Below are 17,393 nucleotides of genomic sequence, written 5' to 3' on the forward strand. Positions count from 1 at the left end.
TATTTTATTTTGACGCAAAAAATGTTCTCCCAAATTTGATATCTATTTCATGCAAGTTTAAAGTTAAAAAAAGGAAGTAATAATTAGTCAAAATAATTATTTGAGTCTTTTGATTATAGTTAAAATAAATGCAAATAATATAGAAGTGGGTAATCATGTAATTCATTAATAAATAAGTGAATATAACGATTTCAGTTTTCCCCAGTCCCTTTATTTTTTTTTTCCGTATATGATGGCTAAAGAAGTATCTTTTTCTCCGAAGAGAGGATACTGGAAGTAAACGTAACAATTTTTTTTTTAGAGTTTAATGCCACAGTCACACTGAATCCTCTCCTGTTTCGAGTTGGTTTGGAAATTATATGGTTTACCAAGGAAAGGAAAGAACGAGAGAACCATCAAAATGAAAAAATAAATACATTAAGTTAGATTTGACTGTGTGTTTAGCAAAATTAGTTTATAAGCATCTTAAAATATGATTATGAGCCTTAATCGGGTGAAATTACAATTCACCTATATAAATTAACTTGCCTATATTATTAAACCACCTAGATCTTTAATACACATTTCTCTAACTATATATCTTAAGCATAACAACATATTATTATGATAGATTTTGATATCATCTTAAAAGGTAGGTTATGAGTCTTAAAAATTTATAAACTAACTAATCTAATTTTAAAATGTTTGGTAAAGTTAACAAAGATAAAAATAAAAAAGAAAAAAAAATTAATAACTTATAAACTAGCGATGCCGTGAACTTTACTATTAAAGATGACTTATCTTTGCCAAATAATTAACTTATAAATAAATTTATAACTACCAAATTCTATTCCTTGAGTAGTTCTCATAAGCTAGAGGCATGTGTCATGTATATTATTGGAAATGGAAATGCATGGATTTGGATTCCCTACATCCAAATAAGCTACAATTTACAATGTAGCTCATCAACTAAAGTCGATTGGATTTAAGGTCAAAATTCAAAAGAAAGAAAGAAAGAAAGAAATAGAACTTTTTTGTAACATGCAATTTGGACAATACTAAAACAAAATAAAATACTGGTCATAAAATAGTGATGGCGCAGCCAAACACTTATGAGGGACATGAACCACAAACACTCGCAGAGTTCCATTAACGTAGGAGCAGAGCTGAGCAGTTTGATTTGCCAATTCAAAGCTCATCTTCCTGCTCTTACTAGAACCTTCCAAATCAATTTCCTCTAATTAGGGTTTATCTAGGGTTTAATTACTCATCCCAATTCCCAAAACCATAATCCTACTTTCTCCTTCTCAATACCCAAATGCTTTGCTCCCATGGCGTCACCCTCATTAATCGCCTTGCTCGTCGATCTTTCTGTCACGCCAACGATTCTGTACGCACGCATCCTTTTCTGTTCTTTCTTTCTCTCAGGATTTTGCTATGAAATATCATTTTCCAATTATGTGGCAATTTTTAATTTGCAGGTTTATCAAGCACTTTTCCAAAAGGGTTATAGGGCATTGAACTCTGGGCCTTGCAGTCCAGCTAGAGTTGTTGGTACTTTTGCATCCAATGGTGTGTGTTAACTGTTAAATTAACCTTTTTTCTTTTCTTTTTAAGTTCATTACACGACTCTTTGGGAAATTGAGTAAATTGTCAATTTTTGTTTTTATTTCAAAATTTTCTATTCGGGTTTTTGTAATTTGGTTGTATGGTTATTTGGTATAAGTCAATGAATTGCTGCATGAATTCACTACTGGTTGTTTTCCTTGCAATGCTGGATTTAATTTAACTGTTCTCCACCCCCAAAGGTATATACTTTTCAACTGTTGTTTATGCTCACCTGGTCCCCCTTATCCATTTGCAGTTGGAGATGCCGTTAATTTAAAGAAATGGTTGCTATTGGGAGCGGCAAATAAATATTGGGGGGCATCTAGATCAATTCATGGCTCGGGTATAAATTACAAAATTCAGCATCACATAAATGGCTTGATTTTAACTATTCATGGAATCAGAAGGAGCTTGAAGTTCATTACTTTTCATTCAATACTCTCTTTGCTTCCGTATGTATACTTGTTTGTTGTCGCTTGCATGTTGACGACTTATTTGTTTTCCTCAAAAACTATTACAGCATCATTGGCAAGAGACTATTATGATGTTCTTGGTGTGAGTAAGAATGCAAGTTCTTCTGAAATAAAGAAAGCTTACTATGGGGTAAGTTTTTCCTTGCCATTGTTAGTATACATAAATTTAGGTACCGAAAATATGTGTGCTTTAGTTATCTGACCCATTTCCTGGTTAAACTTTATCAATTCACTAATAATTTTTTTGGATGAGGAATAAAATAGATAGGGGAGAAATGAGGGATAGAAATAGAAAAAAAAAATAGATAGTTATATGACCCATTTCCTGGTTAGAATGTTGTTAAAGTAATCTTAGGAGAAAAAGAGGTGAGGAATCTTGGTGGTGGAATGAAATGGTTGAAGGAGAGGTAAGAAACAAAAGGGGGTGTTCTAAGACCTTAGATGAGTGTAGTAATGCTCAAAATTAGGTAATGTATCAGAAGGCTAGAAAATAAAAATAGTACAAGGGAAGTTGTGAGTGAGGTACAATCCAAAGTTTTTGAGGAATTTTATCGAGATTTTGGGACAAAGAATGGAAAACATAAGATGCATAAACCTGGCAAAAATAGTAAAAGGGCATAGATTTAAACCAAGTAAGATGTGTTAAGGATGAAGAAAGAGAAAGTTTTGGTTATAGATCAAGATATCAAAGAGAGATTGGAGAATTATTTTTTTGTAAGGATTTTAATGATGGGTAAGGATTGATGTGTAATATGAAAGGGTTAGAAACTCAAGAGGATGAGAAAAATTTGGCTTACTAGCATAATTTGAGTTAGAGTGGTAAAAGAAGTCGATAAGAAGATGAATAATAATACAATTGTTGGTCCTAGTGTTAAATTCTTATTGAAGCTTGAAAATGTGTAAAAGAACAGGGTATCGTTTGGTTCACTAAGCTATTTATTATGATTTTGAGATTTAAGAAAATGTTGTATGGATGGAGGATGAATTTTTTTGGTTCCTATATATAAGAACAAGAGACATATTCAAAATTGTATAATTTACAAAGAGATAAAACCTATGAGTAGGAGCAAGACAAGGTATATGCATTGCAACTTATTAAGAATTAGGAGGAAAATTACTTGAAAGTAAAAATTGGAGATGTCTTACCATATGTTACTAAGTATTTGGGATTAATATTACAAAATGATGAAGACATTAACGAAGATGTCACACGCAGGATACAAGGTAGCTGACTAAAATAGAGAGACATTGAGGATTATTTGTGATTTCAAAATACTTATCAAGCTTAAACGGGAGTTTATCATATTGCTACAGACCAATTACACTCTAGGGTAGTGAATGTAGCACTTTAAAGGGACAATCGAGAAAAGTAGTATAAATGAGTATGTTAAGATGGATGTGTGACCATTTAAGAAAGGATATGATACAAAATGATTGTATATGAGAAAATATTTGTGATATCTATTGAGGAAAGGATGAAAGAAAATCGGTTAAGGTAGTTCGAACACATGCAAAGAAGGCATTGGTGAGGAGAGTAGATTGCATGATTTTTAATCCTTTGAAAAGGGGTAGAGGAAGACTAAGAAGGACATTGAAGGAAATTATTATAAGGGGTCTCAGGGTGATAATATCCTTGGAAATTTGGTTTTTAACTGAATCTAATGGGATCGGATCCATATAGTGACCTCACATAGTAGAATAAGGCTATTGTTGTTATTTGTTTTATATGCTTCTATAATCTGAATATGCAATTTTGTATTATATTCATGTTTGCATTGTCATCCCCTATGCTTCACAATTGTGAAAGTACTTTAGTTCATCCTTACTTTTTGCCGTTCTTTCTACTTTGACATGAACTGATAAAACAGGATTGGCCAGCATATGAATTATCTTTCCAAAATGATATGTATTTTTTCCCTCTCAATTTCTCTTAATGGTCTGCAGCTTGCAAAAAAGCTCCATCCAGATACAAACAAAGATGATCCTCAAGCTGAAAAGAAGTTTCAAGAAGTTTCAATAGCATATGAGGTGGACTCTTGTTGCTTATGTTTTAGTTTGTACCAAAGCCAGAGAGGTCTATTTCAAATCTTCATATCCCAAATTCTCTGCTGCTTTGTTGTCTTTTTTCTTGTGTTGTAGGTTTTGAAGGATGAGGAAAGGCGTCAACAGTATGATCAGGTTTAGCACTTTCCTGATTACTTTTTTGGCTTTTCTGCTCAAATTTTTTCTGTTACACATTTTTCTCTAAGTTGGGATAAATTGTAGAATGAATTTACATGAATGACATAGTGGAATTAGAAAATGAGGGAATAGTAAGATCTAAATAGTGGAGTTCTGCTTCATGGAGAATTAGAAATTTGTCTAAGGATACTTATGAAGGAAAAAAATGGAAAAAGGGAGTTGGTAACATGGCACATTTGTACTTTGCATTGGAAGATAATAAGAGTATTCTCCTGTCCCTGGTATTTGTCCTTCATGTACAGTGATGATATTGCTAAAAGAGCTGATAATGTGGTCATTTTCTGTGTTATGTCTTGTGAAATCTAAAATGAGATAAAACCTTCATTTTCTAGTATCTATAGTGATTACAGAGTGGGGTCAGAAAATTTTCCTTGCTGTGAAATTTTACTGCCCAGATTACTAATGCTTCCAATATTTTTTTTTGGCTTTGTTGATATTACACTTTTTATGCTCAATAGCAGGACTTCGTATTTTGTATGAGCAACAATTTAGGTTTTTCATGTTTCAGTACAACTCATACTTTACGCACATGTTTCTTGGTTATATGAGTATTTTAAATTTGTTTTGAGTGGATTGTTCTCTAAAGTCTCTACTGCATCATTCATTTGATTCACTTTTAACATAAATATCTAGCTTGGTCATGATGCTTATGTAAACCAACAAAGCACTGGTTTTGGAGGCGAGGGTGGCTTCAATCCTTTTGAGCAGATATTCCGTGATCATGTAAGAACTTGGTAGTTTCTTCCCTTTATTTTATTAATCATTTCTATTAGGAGATACTTCTTTCTTTGTTGGTCTGCATTGTTGTTGTAAAATCAAAGTAATTACATTCACTCCACAATAATAAGGAAAATTCATTATTATATCATTTCAATTGTTAAATTTGTGATGTACTAGCACCATAGAAGTGGAGTTTCAATTATTAATTCAATCTAAAGATAAAATGATCTAATGATTCATTAAACATCTGGACAAAAATGTATATGGTGAACTTTGTAGTCAAAATTTTCCATTTAATTTGTATGCTTGTTATGCATCAGTTTCTCATTTTCAATTGTAAGTTTATATTGGGCTTGTTTTATCACCTGAAATCTGTATTTTATTAATTATGTAGTCTTTAATTAAATATAAATGCCTCTAAAATTTCCTTTGCATTCATCCTACATTTGAAATCTAATATGGTTTTCTCAATTCTCTCAATGGCAATCAGGATTTTGTCAAGAGCTTCTTCCATGAGAATATTGGTGGAGAGGATGTCAAGGTTTTTTTCTTTCTTCATATTTGGACTCTTTTAAGTATGCTAAGGTGTTGTTTGACCAAAAGCATCTCAATAATTTCTTTCAGACTTTTATTGAACTATCTTTTATGGAAGCAGTACAAGGGTGCACCAAAACTTTGACATTTCAAACGGATGTGCTTTGTAATGCTTGTGGTATGCTCATTAATAAGCTCTAAAGTGTTATCTGTCACTACTATATTGATTTCACTGCACCTGGAAATGAAGTTCTCAGCCACAACCCTTTTGCTTAATGATCTATTACAGGTGGCAGTGGTGTTCCTCCTGGTACTAGGCCTGAAACTTGTAAGCCGTGTAAAGGGTCCAGAGTGGTCAGTATTGTCTTGAAAATAATTTAATCTTTTTTTTATATATAATTTTAAATTAGACAAGTGTTGTAAAATTGATAATTTGGGGACATGTTCAGTTATTTGTACAAGCTGGCATATTCAGAATGGAGAGTACTTGTGGTACCTGCAAAGGAACTGGAAAAATTGTATCGGTATGGTATAACTATCCCCTTCTTTTACATTTGTACTATTAAATCTCTTATTTTTAGTATATTGCCCAATGGTTCAGAAAATATGATGGATGGAGTCACTATGATAGTGTGATCCACATAACTGGGTTATTCTTCTTAATTATATGGTATTTCATACGAATTACAAAATTGTGGGAATATATTTGTAAATAGTAACTTTTCGTCTTTTGTTGGTATCAGGATTACTGCAAGTCTTGCAGGGGTGCAAAGATTGTCAAAGGAATGAAGTCGATCAAGTTGGATATTATGCCTGGTAATTGTCATGTCAATTTTTTGGGATGCATTGCTGTTACTAGTTACGTAGGCTATGTGAATACGAGATCTAAGGAACTAGGCGAGCCCACTCCTCTGACCACTAAACTTAATTATCATAATAACAGTACACAGGAAAGAAGATACCTAATGTCCTATTGAAGCTAGGAAACCCTAAATTTTAAATAATTTTAGGATGGATGTTGGGGGGGGGTGGGTGGGGTGGATGCACACCCCGTCTCTTATTTCTCTTGCCTTAGGTGAAGCTATGGAGAGGTTGACTGATTTATGTTTTTAACATTTTCAGGGATAGACAGCAACGAGACCATAAAGGTTTATAGAAGTGGTGGAGCAGATCCTGATGGAGATCAACCTGGTGATCTTTATGTTACTATCAAGGTACTTCAATAGCTTGGAAGTCGCTATTTTTTTGTTGATACTTTTAAACTTGACATTTTTATTTGTTTGTCCTTTTTGCAGGTTAGAGAAGACCCTGTTTTTCGCAGAGAAGGATCTGATATTCATGTAGATGCTGTTTTAAGTATCACTCAGGTGATGATCTTTGATGAAGAAAACCTTTAGCAATGTTTTATGCAGTTATTTGGTTCAGTTTTCTTGTGATCCACTTATGTCTGTGCTTAACTGTATGCATTAATTTATAATTCTTCGGGAGCAACTTAGTTGTTTAGTCTAAAAAAATTGTACGGTCATTATGGTCCCTAAGAGAGTGTGGGTTTCTACTTGGTTTATGAAAGATAGGTGATATCATGTCACTTGTTTTGGTGTCACCTATCTTTTAGGAACCAAAATGGTAGTTTACTCTAAAAAGAAATTTGTTCACTAAAATTGTTATACTCTAGAATCACATGCAATACTCCAGAAAATGTAGTTCTAAATGCTGTTTAAACATCTATCATTGAGGTATATATAATCGTTTGGTAGTACTGAAGTAGGTATCTTTTTTTTTTATATATATAAATATTTAAGAATTGTGTTGGAAGCTGTTGCCCTGTTCAAGTTTTGATGGCATGAATTTTGTTTGCCACTGTTGGGGAAAACTGGTTTCATGAAAATTATTATTTCAATTTTTTATTTAGTAGTAATAGTGATGGTGGTGGATGTTGTTAGTGCTGGAAGTTTATTGTCATAATATTTTGGATCCCAAACATCTTGTTAGTTGTTTATGTTGCATTTAGTGACATTATTGTAGTTAAACTAAACACTGGAAATTTGTGTATATGTGTGTTTCAGGCAATTTTGGGGGGAACTATTCAAGTCCCAACTCTTACTGGAGATGTTGTACTTAAGGTTAGGATTATATTGAAAGACATAATATTTCTTATGGCACTTTCAGTAACTGGGGAAGTTTGAATGATGAGTCTTGTTTGGCAGGTTCGCCCAGGCACCCAACCTGGTCAGAAAGTGGTTTTGAAAAAGAAAGGTAAGCAATCTGATACCATTTGGGGGAATTTGGGAACTTTTGTTACTTTTTTTAGATCGTTGTGGCGAAAATACATTTGAAATTTATGGGCATTATGCTGCATGGATTTTTAAAGGCTGCTAGTTTAAGCAGTTACGCACATTTTTTTCATCATTCTTATCTTGGTTATTCTTTGAACAGGGGTCAAGACTAAAAATTCTTGCACATTTGGGGATCAATATGTTCATTTTAATGTCAACATCCCAACGTGAGTGTCATATGACATATTTTATAGTGTCTTTTATTATGTGCTGTTCGCTCCTCTTTCTACACCATGTTTAGGTTCTCTGTTGGATGCTTAGAATATAAAGGCCTGTATTTGAAATGTTATTACAGAAACCTGACACAGAGACAGCGTGAATTAATTGAAGAGTTTGCCAAGGAAGGACAAGAGGAATGTGATAAACGGAGAGCTGCTTCGGCTTCTGGTTGAAAACTTTTGCAGAATCTCCTCTATTTGTTTATTGTCAAGTCATATGCTCAACTAGGTGGGAACCCACTTGTTAGAAGTTTTGTAGGAGCATTAAAGTTTTTTTTTTCTTTGCCCCATCCACATATAGTGTATGTAATATTTTTTTTTTTGTCACAAGTGATGTTAACAATTTAAATTTTAAGGTCAGTATTTAGAAGACAATTCCCTTGTGGTTATACATCAGTGGAATACTAGTCATGTTGTACATATTTTTTCTTTTAGCAGGAGTGCAAGTCACAAACTGTCATTCTTTTTGTACCATGGGTAGAAGAGCTTGGTTAAACTAGGCTTTACAAGGTCTAAGATTGGCATGCATCTTAATCTAAAGTTTGGACGAGGCCGGTTTACATGACAGGCCTTTATTTTTTTTCCAGACTTAGTTGAGTATGATTGAAAGCCTAGCATGACTAAAAAAGTCTGCAAGTTTAGTGCCTTTGAATTAAGTTAAAATAATTATCTCTAAATAAGTGATCTTATTCTTTAAATAGAGATATATTTGGCTCATTGTTTTATGGATTAAAAGTTATTTTTATAGTTTAAGTTCAGTATAAGAATTTTAAAAATAAAATAGAAGTTATTTGTTTTTACGTTAATTAGTTTAGGATGAGAGGAAGAGAAATGTTAAGGTGTGTAATTTATTTTTCAGTTCAATTTTCATGTACTAGTATGAAGAAAAATAAGTTGCATAAATAAGATACTATAGAAAAATACTATTTATAGAGTTATGACCAATAAAAATGTTAAATAAGATATTATCGTGTAAAGTGTCATAATGTATAAATTATCCAGATATCAACATTCAGCACTATTACACATAACACCACCTATTCATACTTACTATCTACAAAAAGTTTGCCCTCTTCTAACTTAAATTCATTTGCCTGACCCATTGTATTATATGATTAGCAGTAATTTGGGAATTAAATCTATTGTAAATCAGGGCATAATGTGTTGTATTTTCTTCTATTATCTTGTTATTTATTTGGCTGTAATTTGGTAGAATCATGTTTGTATGATTATAGGGAGGAAAGGAACCACAATTACAATTTTGTAATATTATATATGTAATCCCTCTCACAGCAGACTACACACGGTTGATACAAATCTTTACACAATGTTTTTTGTCACATAAACCAATAACCCTCACTCATGCATTGTGTTTAGATGGAGGCTTGTGTATCAGTAAATTTGGCAAATCATGCTAATTATAAATTACATTAGTTCTAGTTATTTACTCTACTAAAAAAATGAGACATGAGGAAATTTCATATCAGATTTAGCTTTATAATTGTTACGTGCGTAGCAGTAGACTTCCAATAATTAAGATTAATTGCTTCAGCTGATTCATAGAATACGAGAACTAAAATCGTTAAATTAATAGAAAGCTATAATGACAAATTGCAGAGCATGGATGGATTCCAGTGTATGAGCTGAATCCTTCCATTTTGATGACTCTTTGCCTGAGTTAGTGTGCGCCATTATTACCATGTCCAACATATCAAACCTACGTCCTTAAATTTTCCGTGCTTACTTCCCTCTTCAATCACTTGATCTACAATAATAACCTTTCCATTTTCTTTTGGGATGGCTTCTCTACAGTTCTTCAAGATTTTGATGCACTCTTCATCTCCCTAATCATGAAGAATCCACTGCACGTACATAACAAATAAATAAATTATTAACATGTTCCCTTTGACAACAAACCTGCTCACAATGTAGGAGCTCACGAGAACCTTCTAGAAGCGGAACCATGGCTGCTTAATAGCAAATGCTTACGATCGATGAACTGTGCAAAAGGAAATGGCTGTCAGTAATATAGTCTATGAGACAAACACATTATTTGTGTTAAAATCAATCTTGAAGAGATTATTTGTCATGATATATAAATTCTTTAATCAACTGATTTCCAGATATACTTTTCTTTTGCCTTCCTATAAGTAACACTAATCACCAGGAAGCAATAGATGTGACCTCGCCCCAGAGACACTGTTCAGTGGTGATGATGATGGCCGGAGAGTTAGTGAGTGGAAAAATATGGAAATTGTAGCAAAAGCGAGCCATGTATTTATAGTGCTGTGTGGATGGATTTTGGGGCTCATTCATCATTCATGTAACATGACTCATTTCGTGTGATATATATGATTGATGTTAATGAAAATTAGAATTATATATATATATATATATATATATATACACACGTTAAAGTTTGATAATGATTCTTTATGCAATAAAATAAAGGTTCTATGGGAAACCAGGGAGTATAATCCATCCATACGCAACAACTTAGTGTCTTAAATGCCAACTAAGATTAATACTTCATTTACCATTCTATTCAAATACGTAACGCACAACTAGAACAGAAATCTCAACAACAATGAAACTAGAGGCAGGAGGCACATCCATTTGCTCATCTACCTCCTACTAACCAAAAGACTTTAGCCAACACAACAATCAAATTTTGGTCTTTGATTTTAGTTAAGAAAAATCCGGACAGTTTAGCACCTGAAAATAAAATATCGGCAATCTGTTGATTCTTTCAATATAAACTCTACAGTTGTCATAATGTAAAGCAAGCAAACTAAACTTCACCTTTTCCCTATTTTATAAAGATTGTGTTTGTTGAACCTCCTAATTTCCCTCGCTTATAAGTATCACCTAGCTCAAGCAAATCGTAAATTGTGACAAAAATCAGAAACTTTAATGGCATTGAAACAGCTTAATTTCCCTTCTTGTGATGCTTTTCTCATTAGGTAATTGTAATTACATGTTCTCTTTTCCAATACACCACATTTGATGTTTGATATTTAAAACTGTGTTTGAATTTACTGTTTACTATATAATTTTATGTCAATGTACCTACCTCATGATATATATATTTTTTTTTTAATTTCAGGAGTGGATGCAACAGTTTTTACTTTACAAAATAGATGTAGGGACATAGTGTGGCCTGGCATCCTAACAGGAGCAGGAAGACCTCAACTCGTAGATGATGGGATGATGGGATTGAGTTAAAACCTGGCAAAGCAATAAACATCACTGCACCAAAAGGATGGTCCGGCACGGATGCATCTTTGATAGCTCTGGCAGTGGAACATGCATCACAGGAGACTGTGGAGGCAAGCTTAAGTGTGATGGAGTTGGTGGTGCGCCACCCGCTTCACTAGCAGAGTTTACACTAGACAGCCAGGAAGGGGATTTTTATGATGTTAGCCTTGTTGATGGTTACAACTTGCCAGTGTCAATCTTCCCTACTGGAGGATCCAGGCAGTGTAAGGCGGTTACATGCCGGTCGGATTTGAACAGAAACTGCCCCAGCAGATTGGAGGTGAGAAACCAAAGTCACATTGTTGGTTGTAAGAGTGCATGTATGGCTTTCAACAAGCCGGAATATTGTTGCACAGGCTACTTCAATAGCCCGAAGAAGTGCCAGCCAACAAGCTATTCAAAGGTGTTCAAGGCTTCTTGTCCTCAGGCTTATAGCTATGCCTATGATGATGCAACAAGCACTTTCACTTGCCAAGGAGCAAACTACTTAATTAGGTTTTGTTAGAGAGGATAGGCAGGAATAGACATTATGTGTGTGTTTCTGTTCTTGCTTCCTCTAGTTTAGATTTTCTCCAGAAATGTCATGTACTCATGTCAAATATACACGAGTTTATTATGAGAAATATCCTAACCATTGGATATTTAACAAATGGTTGAGATTAAAATTATGTATGATAAGTTTATCAATGAAAAGCAGGCTGTAGATAGTAAAAAATTGAGATCCATCAAACCCAAATATATGAACATCAATTCCAGAGTAATGCAAAACCCCATTAATCTACTGCAGAGACACATAAACATTTCTCAAATTTAATATTAATGAAGAAGGCTTCCTACAAATGCATTAGAAACTTAGTCTTCTGCAATCCTCATTCGCATCTGGTTAGCTGGAGAATATAGAAATTACTAATATATAGCAATGAGGTTGGTCCAATTATATTATAACACAAATCCTAAATGAAAATTAATGATCACATCAATCGGAATGTGCTGAGATCATTGTAGTATGCAATGAAAACAATATAAAAATGTAGTGCCTGGCAAAAGTGGTAACAGCTTTAGCAAGGAGATGATTCAGGATAGCCATTCATTATTTCATTTCAAACCCCATATCTTTAAAATGAATTGTTTATCTGGCTTCAAATGTATGTTTATCCATAATAACAATGGCATTTTTTCTGTCATATATAACTGAGAATACTGTCCTATTTGCATTCTTGTGATGGAAAGCTGTTTAGAATAAACAGCCATGGTAAAGGAGTCACAGCTAGATACATTGAATAGACTACTCAAATTCATCATTTCATTCTTGAGTTTGCAAAACTATGCCTAAAACCTATCTCCTGAAAGGTAAAGTACAGTAAAAAGAAAAATAGATGGCAATGTATACAAAATCCACAACAGCATGGAGAGGGGGGGAGGAAAATAGTCCTTACACAAGAATTAAGGTGCATCTAGGGGGTCAATACAAAATTTTAAAGAATACTGCAACAATTGAATCTCTTTTTGGCATTCTGGCATTCAGGTTCTTGTGAAGGGACCTTAATTTTTGTTCCTTCAAGTTCAAGGTTTACTTTATCCCAATTTGATTCATGTCCGTCCACAAGGATGAGCTTCCTACTGACGGTTCTATATACTTGAGAGAGGAGGCCAATGAAAGCTGATTCCACATTGCTGGAGTCAAGCGCAGATGTCTCAAGAAAGAAGAGACCCTCCTGCTGCGCAAAGTCTCTGGCTACCTCCGTAGGCACTGCTCGAAGAGAACTCAGGTCAGATTTGTTGCCAACAAGCATGACAAGTATATTTTTATCCGTGTGTATCCGTAGCTCATCCAACCACTTTTCAACATGATCAAAGGTTTGCTGCTTGGTTATGTCGTATGCTAGTAATGCGCAGGTTGCACCCCTGTAATATGCAGTTGTAATAGCCTGGTACCTGTGATGAATGCCAACATTGTCACATGAAAATGAAATAGACATGCATCTGAAGGACACTTTCAGGAACTAAATCAACAACATACAAATAAACTGATAAAATAAAAAAATAAAAACATGACATTTGATAGACTAGTTAAAACCGTAGTTACTAGGTACATAGAACATAGTACACGGTTATGCAGTTCATGTAGGTACAAGGCTCATCACGCAGTTCACAGTACGTGCTACGGTGAATTTGGTATGTAACACACAGGGTTATTGAGAGAATTCTGTAACTATAGTTAAAACCAAGGTTTTAAATTTAAATGGCAATTGCAATCACAATTTAGTTGTCATCCTTGACATAAAGAGAAATTGTAGACAAATTCAGCTGATGCAACCACAATTGCAATTGCGGAGAGCCCCGAAACCTTGATGTTGCAGCTGAACTCACAGTCATAGACCGTTTTTCAAAACGTTGGTTAAAACTCTTCACACACTCTCCCTATTCTGTTGCAGCAAAATGCAACAACCGAGGCAACCAAGAAGCCATCAAATGATAAAATATTTGATGATTATAATTTACTTGAAGGACCATAAATCCATAATTCACCCACATGCAACTTTTGGCTTAATTATAGTAAAAAACCATGCTGCTTTATTTTATCTCGATTCTGAAAATATCTATTCAGATCTTAACCACTACTTCTCAGATCTTGGTTGCATTCTCAATCATGATCAATAGAAAAATGATAATTATAGCTCAACACAAGCATAGTGACATTGTGGCACATAAAACACATAATAATAAAAAGCAATTCATTTTGAAGAAACTGAATGCATAGTAGAAAATGTTGGACCTTTCTTGACCAGCAGTGTCCCAAATCTGTGCCTTGACAAGCTTGTGATCCATGACGACCGTCCTAGTCAGAAACTCCACCCCAATTGTGGGTTTCGATTTCATGTGGAATTCGTTTTTCACAAACCGATTCAAAAGCTGAGACTTTCCCACCCCAGAGTCCCCAACCATCACAATCTTGAACATGTAGTCGATACCCTCATCAGCATCACCCTGCCACTGAACCATTCTTCAACAAACAAAACAACCCTTTGGAAAAATGCACTCAACAAGGCAAACCCTGCATAAAAACGAGACCTCTTCTATGTGCACACGCTTTGTTTGTGTGCTCCAACTCCAAGGAAGGTTGTTTTATAGGAAAGAGAAAAAGGGGTGGTTGGTTTTGGTTAGATTGGCATTTGGGTAAGCAAAAAATGGCATGTCAATCAGTTTCACTTTCATTAATTGTTTGTTTCGTGTTGCCCCTGAAAGGCGTTCTTTTGCTGAAAGCAGAGAAAAACGAGTTTACAGTTTGGAATTAGGACAGCAACTTGGGACACACGACAAGAAAGGAAGATTGGGATGTCGACACCTCTTTTATTAACTGAAGCAAAGCAAATATATTTAACTGTGACGTGGAATGATGGAATCTAAGATGGGTACAAGTACAACTGTATCGCTTCGGGGTTCATGTTCATGTGAATGCTCCAGATTCAGAATGTATGAGAAGTCTTATAATAAATAAATGTACTTTAATATTTTTTTTCTTAATTACTTTTTTAATCCTTGAATTTAATATATGTATTTTTTTAGTTCTTAAATTTTGAAAAATTAATTTTTTTTAATGTTTTACGTAATAAAGTAATACTTTGTGATTATTTTTAAGCATTTTTGTGACAAAAATTTAAGTATTTTGTAATGAATTTTAAATATAAATTTAAACAGGTAAAAATAAAAATCAATTTAAGATAATTAAAAGTTATCACAAAAATGTGACAGACAAAAAAAGTAATTTTTTAAAATTTTAGAAACTAAAAGAAATATTTTTAAATTTTAAACACTAAAAAAATACATATCCCATATTTAAAAACTAAAACAGTAATTAAATATTTTTTTTATACATAAGTTTGATAAAAGAAACGATAACAACCCACTAACATTGGGTTAGCAGTCACACGCTTTAGTAACTAAACTATTCTATATGTGACTAAACAATGTTTTATATAATAATGCTTTTATATATATATATATATATATATATATATATATATATATATATATATATATATATATATATATAAATTAAATAAAAATAGTTTCAGAGATAAATTTTAAAGTAATTATTGAAAATCAATCTTTTTTATTTATTTTATATGACAATCTATTTTTATACATGGTGACAAATCTTCGAAGCAAAAATTAAATAAAAAATAATGACAAATTAATCTTGATTATCTATGGTTCAAAATGTTGAAATTTTTTTAATTAATTCATATAAATAAAATATATAATATATTAATTGATAGATATTAATTATTTGAACTTATTATGTGAATGTTCCTATGATGAGTTTGGCATCACTCAGGGACCGAAGCAGAATTATATGTCCGGGGCAAGTATAAAAATCAACTGACTTAAATGCATGCACATCTAATTTTATATATACTAAAAATTTATGATTACATACAATGAAGGGATGGCAAAAGGGATATAACTTGAAGGGTCAACTTGCTAACTTACTTATTTTTGTGGGTTGGATTGAGGTTTTTAGTCTGTCAACACATTTTAACTAGGCTTATTTTAATCCATAAAAAATGAATAAAGAAAAAACAAAGATGGATCAATTCACCAACTCATTTTTTTTAATAAATAAATTTAATATTTATTTTGATACTTTATGTATATATTAATTTTTATTTCATTTATTTTTGTCTAAATAAAATATTATTCAAAATTTAATGTAATACATTCAATTTTTTAATATGTATTTATTATTTAATACTAATAAAAGATAAAATCAATTAAAATATATTTATTATTTTATTTGTTTCTTAATCTTTTGTCTTTGATGAGTCAACCGGACAATCCATCAAACCCGAGGATATACAGAACACACTTAAGTTCTCAAATCATTTTTATTATCTAAAACAGAATAGATTTTTTAACGAGTCAACGGTAGGATATGATTGGAACATGTTAACCTATTTTGTCACCCCTATCTAATATAAAGATATAGTTATTTTAAAAATATATTGGATTCAATCCATATAAGATATATATGTATAAAAATTCACAAAATATGGAACAATAAAAAATTAAAAAGACCTTAATATGTTTTGTGCACCAACTTTTGCTTTGCCGTACTGATCGTAACTATTTACTCGTGCCATTATTGTGCATTTCCAGAAAAATAAGCATTCCTAAAATTAGGATTTAACTTATTTTAATTTTTGTTTTCATTATAATTAAGTTAAGGATAATAAGAGAGGTTCACAACACAATTAGTGATTAACAAAGCGCATAATGAAAAAAGAAATATTGATTTTTTTTATTAGTGAAAATTGAAGATAACATAAAAAAATTGATAATAACTCACATATTCTATTTAATCAACTAAGTTATCTCCTTAACAAAATGAAAATTTGATTACCTAATAATTAAAGTTTAACAAAATATAATTAACCTTTTTTCCTAAACAAAACAGATTCTACTAATTTTACAAATTTGGAAAAAGTGAGAGAGGGCCAAGGGGCCAAGGCCCCCTACCACAGTACCTACTTATGTCCTTGGTCTCACTCCCTGAGTGTCCAAAAGAAAAGTCTATGTTCTCGTCTAGTGATTATCAAGTTATTGTCTCATTAGATAAATTTAGAATAATACAACATTATAAGAAAATTATAGTCATCATTCATAGAATAATATCTCTCTCATTCATAGTATCTCTCTAATTCAGTGTGATCTTGATTCAATTATCATACTTGGGATGAATTCTATATCCGCTCCAGATACACGTTTTTTTTATATTTATTTTGAGATATAATCAGATACACGCCTTTTAAACCTCTTGTGATTGTTTTTGTGATTATTATGTGTTATTAACATACTATAATTGTGCATCACTTATTATTAATTTTCCATCACAAAAATGGTGAGTTTTGTAAGATGTGTTTTATCATCATGCTCTTGCATAAAAAGTCTCAGTTATTTCAATTTCGTTTATGCATTATTGAATCAAATTTGATAAACGAATGGATTATGCCATTATGGTGTTT

General features: G+C 32.6%; 3 protein-coding genes and 1 long non-coding RNA gene across 5 annotated transcripts; 2 read left to right on the forward strand and 2 right to left on the reverse strand.

The window, feature by feature from the left end:
* The first annotated feature begins 1,050 nt into the window (after positions 1-1,050).
* LOC100819943 (chaperone protein dnaJ GFA2, mitochondrial) lies at positions 1,051-8,569 on the forward strand. Its single transcript, XM_006586691.4, has 18 exons — positions 1,051-1,369; positions 1,461-1,551; positions 1,844-1,930; positions 2,108-2,190; positions 4,005-4,088; positions 4,200-4,238; positions 4,935-5,024; positions 5,512-5,562; positions 5,646-5,733; positions 5,845-5,909; positions 6,005-6,079; positions 6,299-6,371; positions 6,678-6,769; positions 6,851-6,922; positions 7,622-7,678; positions 7,763-7,811; positions 7,992-8,058; positions 8,187-8,569. Exons 1-18 carry the CDS (start codon positions 1,298-1,300, stop codon positions 8,281-8,283), a joined length of 1,332 nt encoding a protein of 443 aa, XP_006586754.1. The 5' UTR covers positions 1,051-1,297; the 3' UTR covers positions 8,284-8,569.
* A 1,073-nt stretch (positions 8,570-9,642) lies between these two features.
* Positions 9,643-10,436, reverse strand: LOC121172801 (uncharacterized). 2 transcript variants are annotated; one of them, XR_005886461.1, is made up of 3 exons: positions 10,239-10,436; positions 10,056-10,108; positions 9,643-9,971 (listed from the first exon to the last, which is right to left on the reverse strand). It is a non-coding gene; the product is annotated as an uncharacterized lncRNA (long non-coding RNA). The 2 variants fall into 2 exon arrangements; XR_005886460.1 differs by having other exon boundaries at positions 10,056-10,436.
* Positions 10,437-10,633: 197 nt separating this feature from the next.
* Positions 10,634-12,040, forward strand: LOC102668809 (thaumatin-like protein). The gene is made up of 2 exons (XM_041005273.1): positions 10,634-11,072; positions 11,216-12,040. The coding sequence occupies exon 2, from the start codon at positions 11,372-11,374 to the stop codon at positions 11,870-11,872; it is 501 nt and encodes a 166-aa protein (XP_040861207.1). The 5' UTR covers positions 10,634-11,072; positions 11,216-11,371; the 3' UTR covers positions 11,873-12,040.
* A 798-nt stretch (positions 12,041-12,838) lies between these two features.
* On the reverse strand, positions 12,839-14,465 carry LOC100527312 (uncharacterized). The gene is given in 2 exon segments (NM_001251072.2): positions 12,839-13,302; positions 14,144-14,465. Coding segments are annotated over 2 exon segments (645 nt in total). The 5' UTR covers positions 14,329-14,465; the 3' UTR covers positions 12,839-12,842.
* Positions 14,466-17,393: the final 2,928 nt, after the last annotated feature.

Source organism: Glycine max, chromosome 9, assembly GCF_000004515.6.
Source record: "Glycine max cultivar Williams 82 chromosome 9, Glycine_max_v4.0, whole genome shotgun sequence".
NCBI lineage: Eukaryota > Viridiplantae > Streptophyta > Magnoliopsida > Fabales > Fabaceae > Glycine > Glycine max.

Coding starts and splice junctions, on each gene's coding strand:
- LOC100819943 (XM_006586691.4), top strand. CDS start 1,298: ATGCTTTGCTCCCATGGCGTCACCCTCATTAATCGCCTTGCTCGTCGA. Junction 2,191..4,004: donor TAAAGAAAGCTTACTATGGG/GTAAGTTTTTCC, acceptor AATGGTCTGCAG/CTTGCAAAAAAGCTCCATCC. Junction 6,770..6,850: donor ATCTTTATGTTACTATCAAG/GTACTTCAATAG, acceptor TCCTTTTTGCAG/GTTAGAGAAGACCCTGTTTT.
- LOC102668809 (XM_041005273.1), top strand. CDS start 11,372: ATGGTCCGGCACGGATGCATCTTTGATAGCTCTGGCAGTGGAACATGC.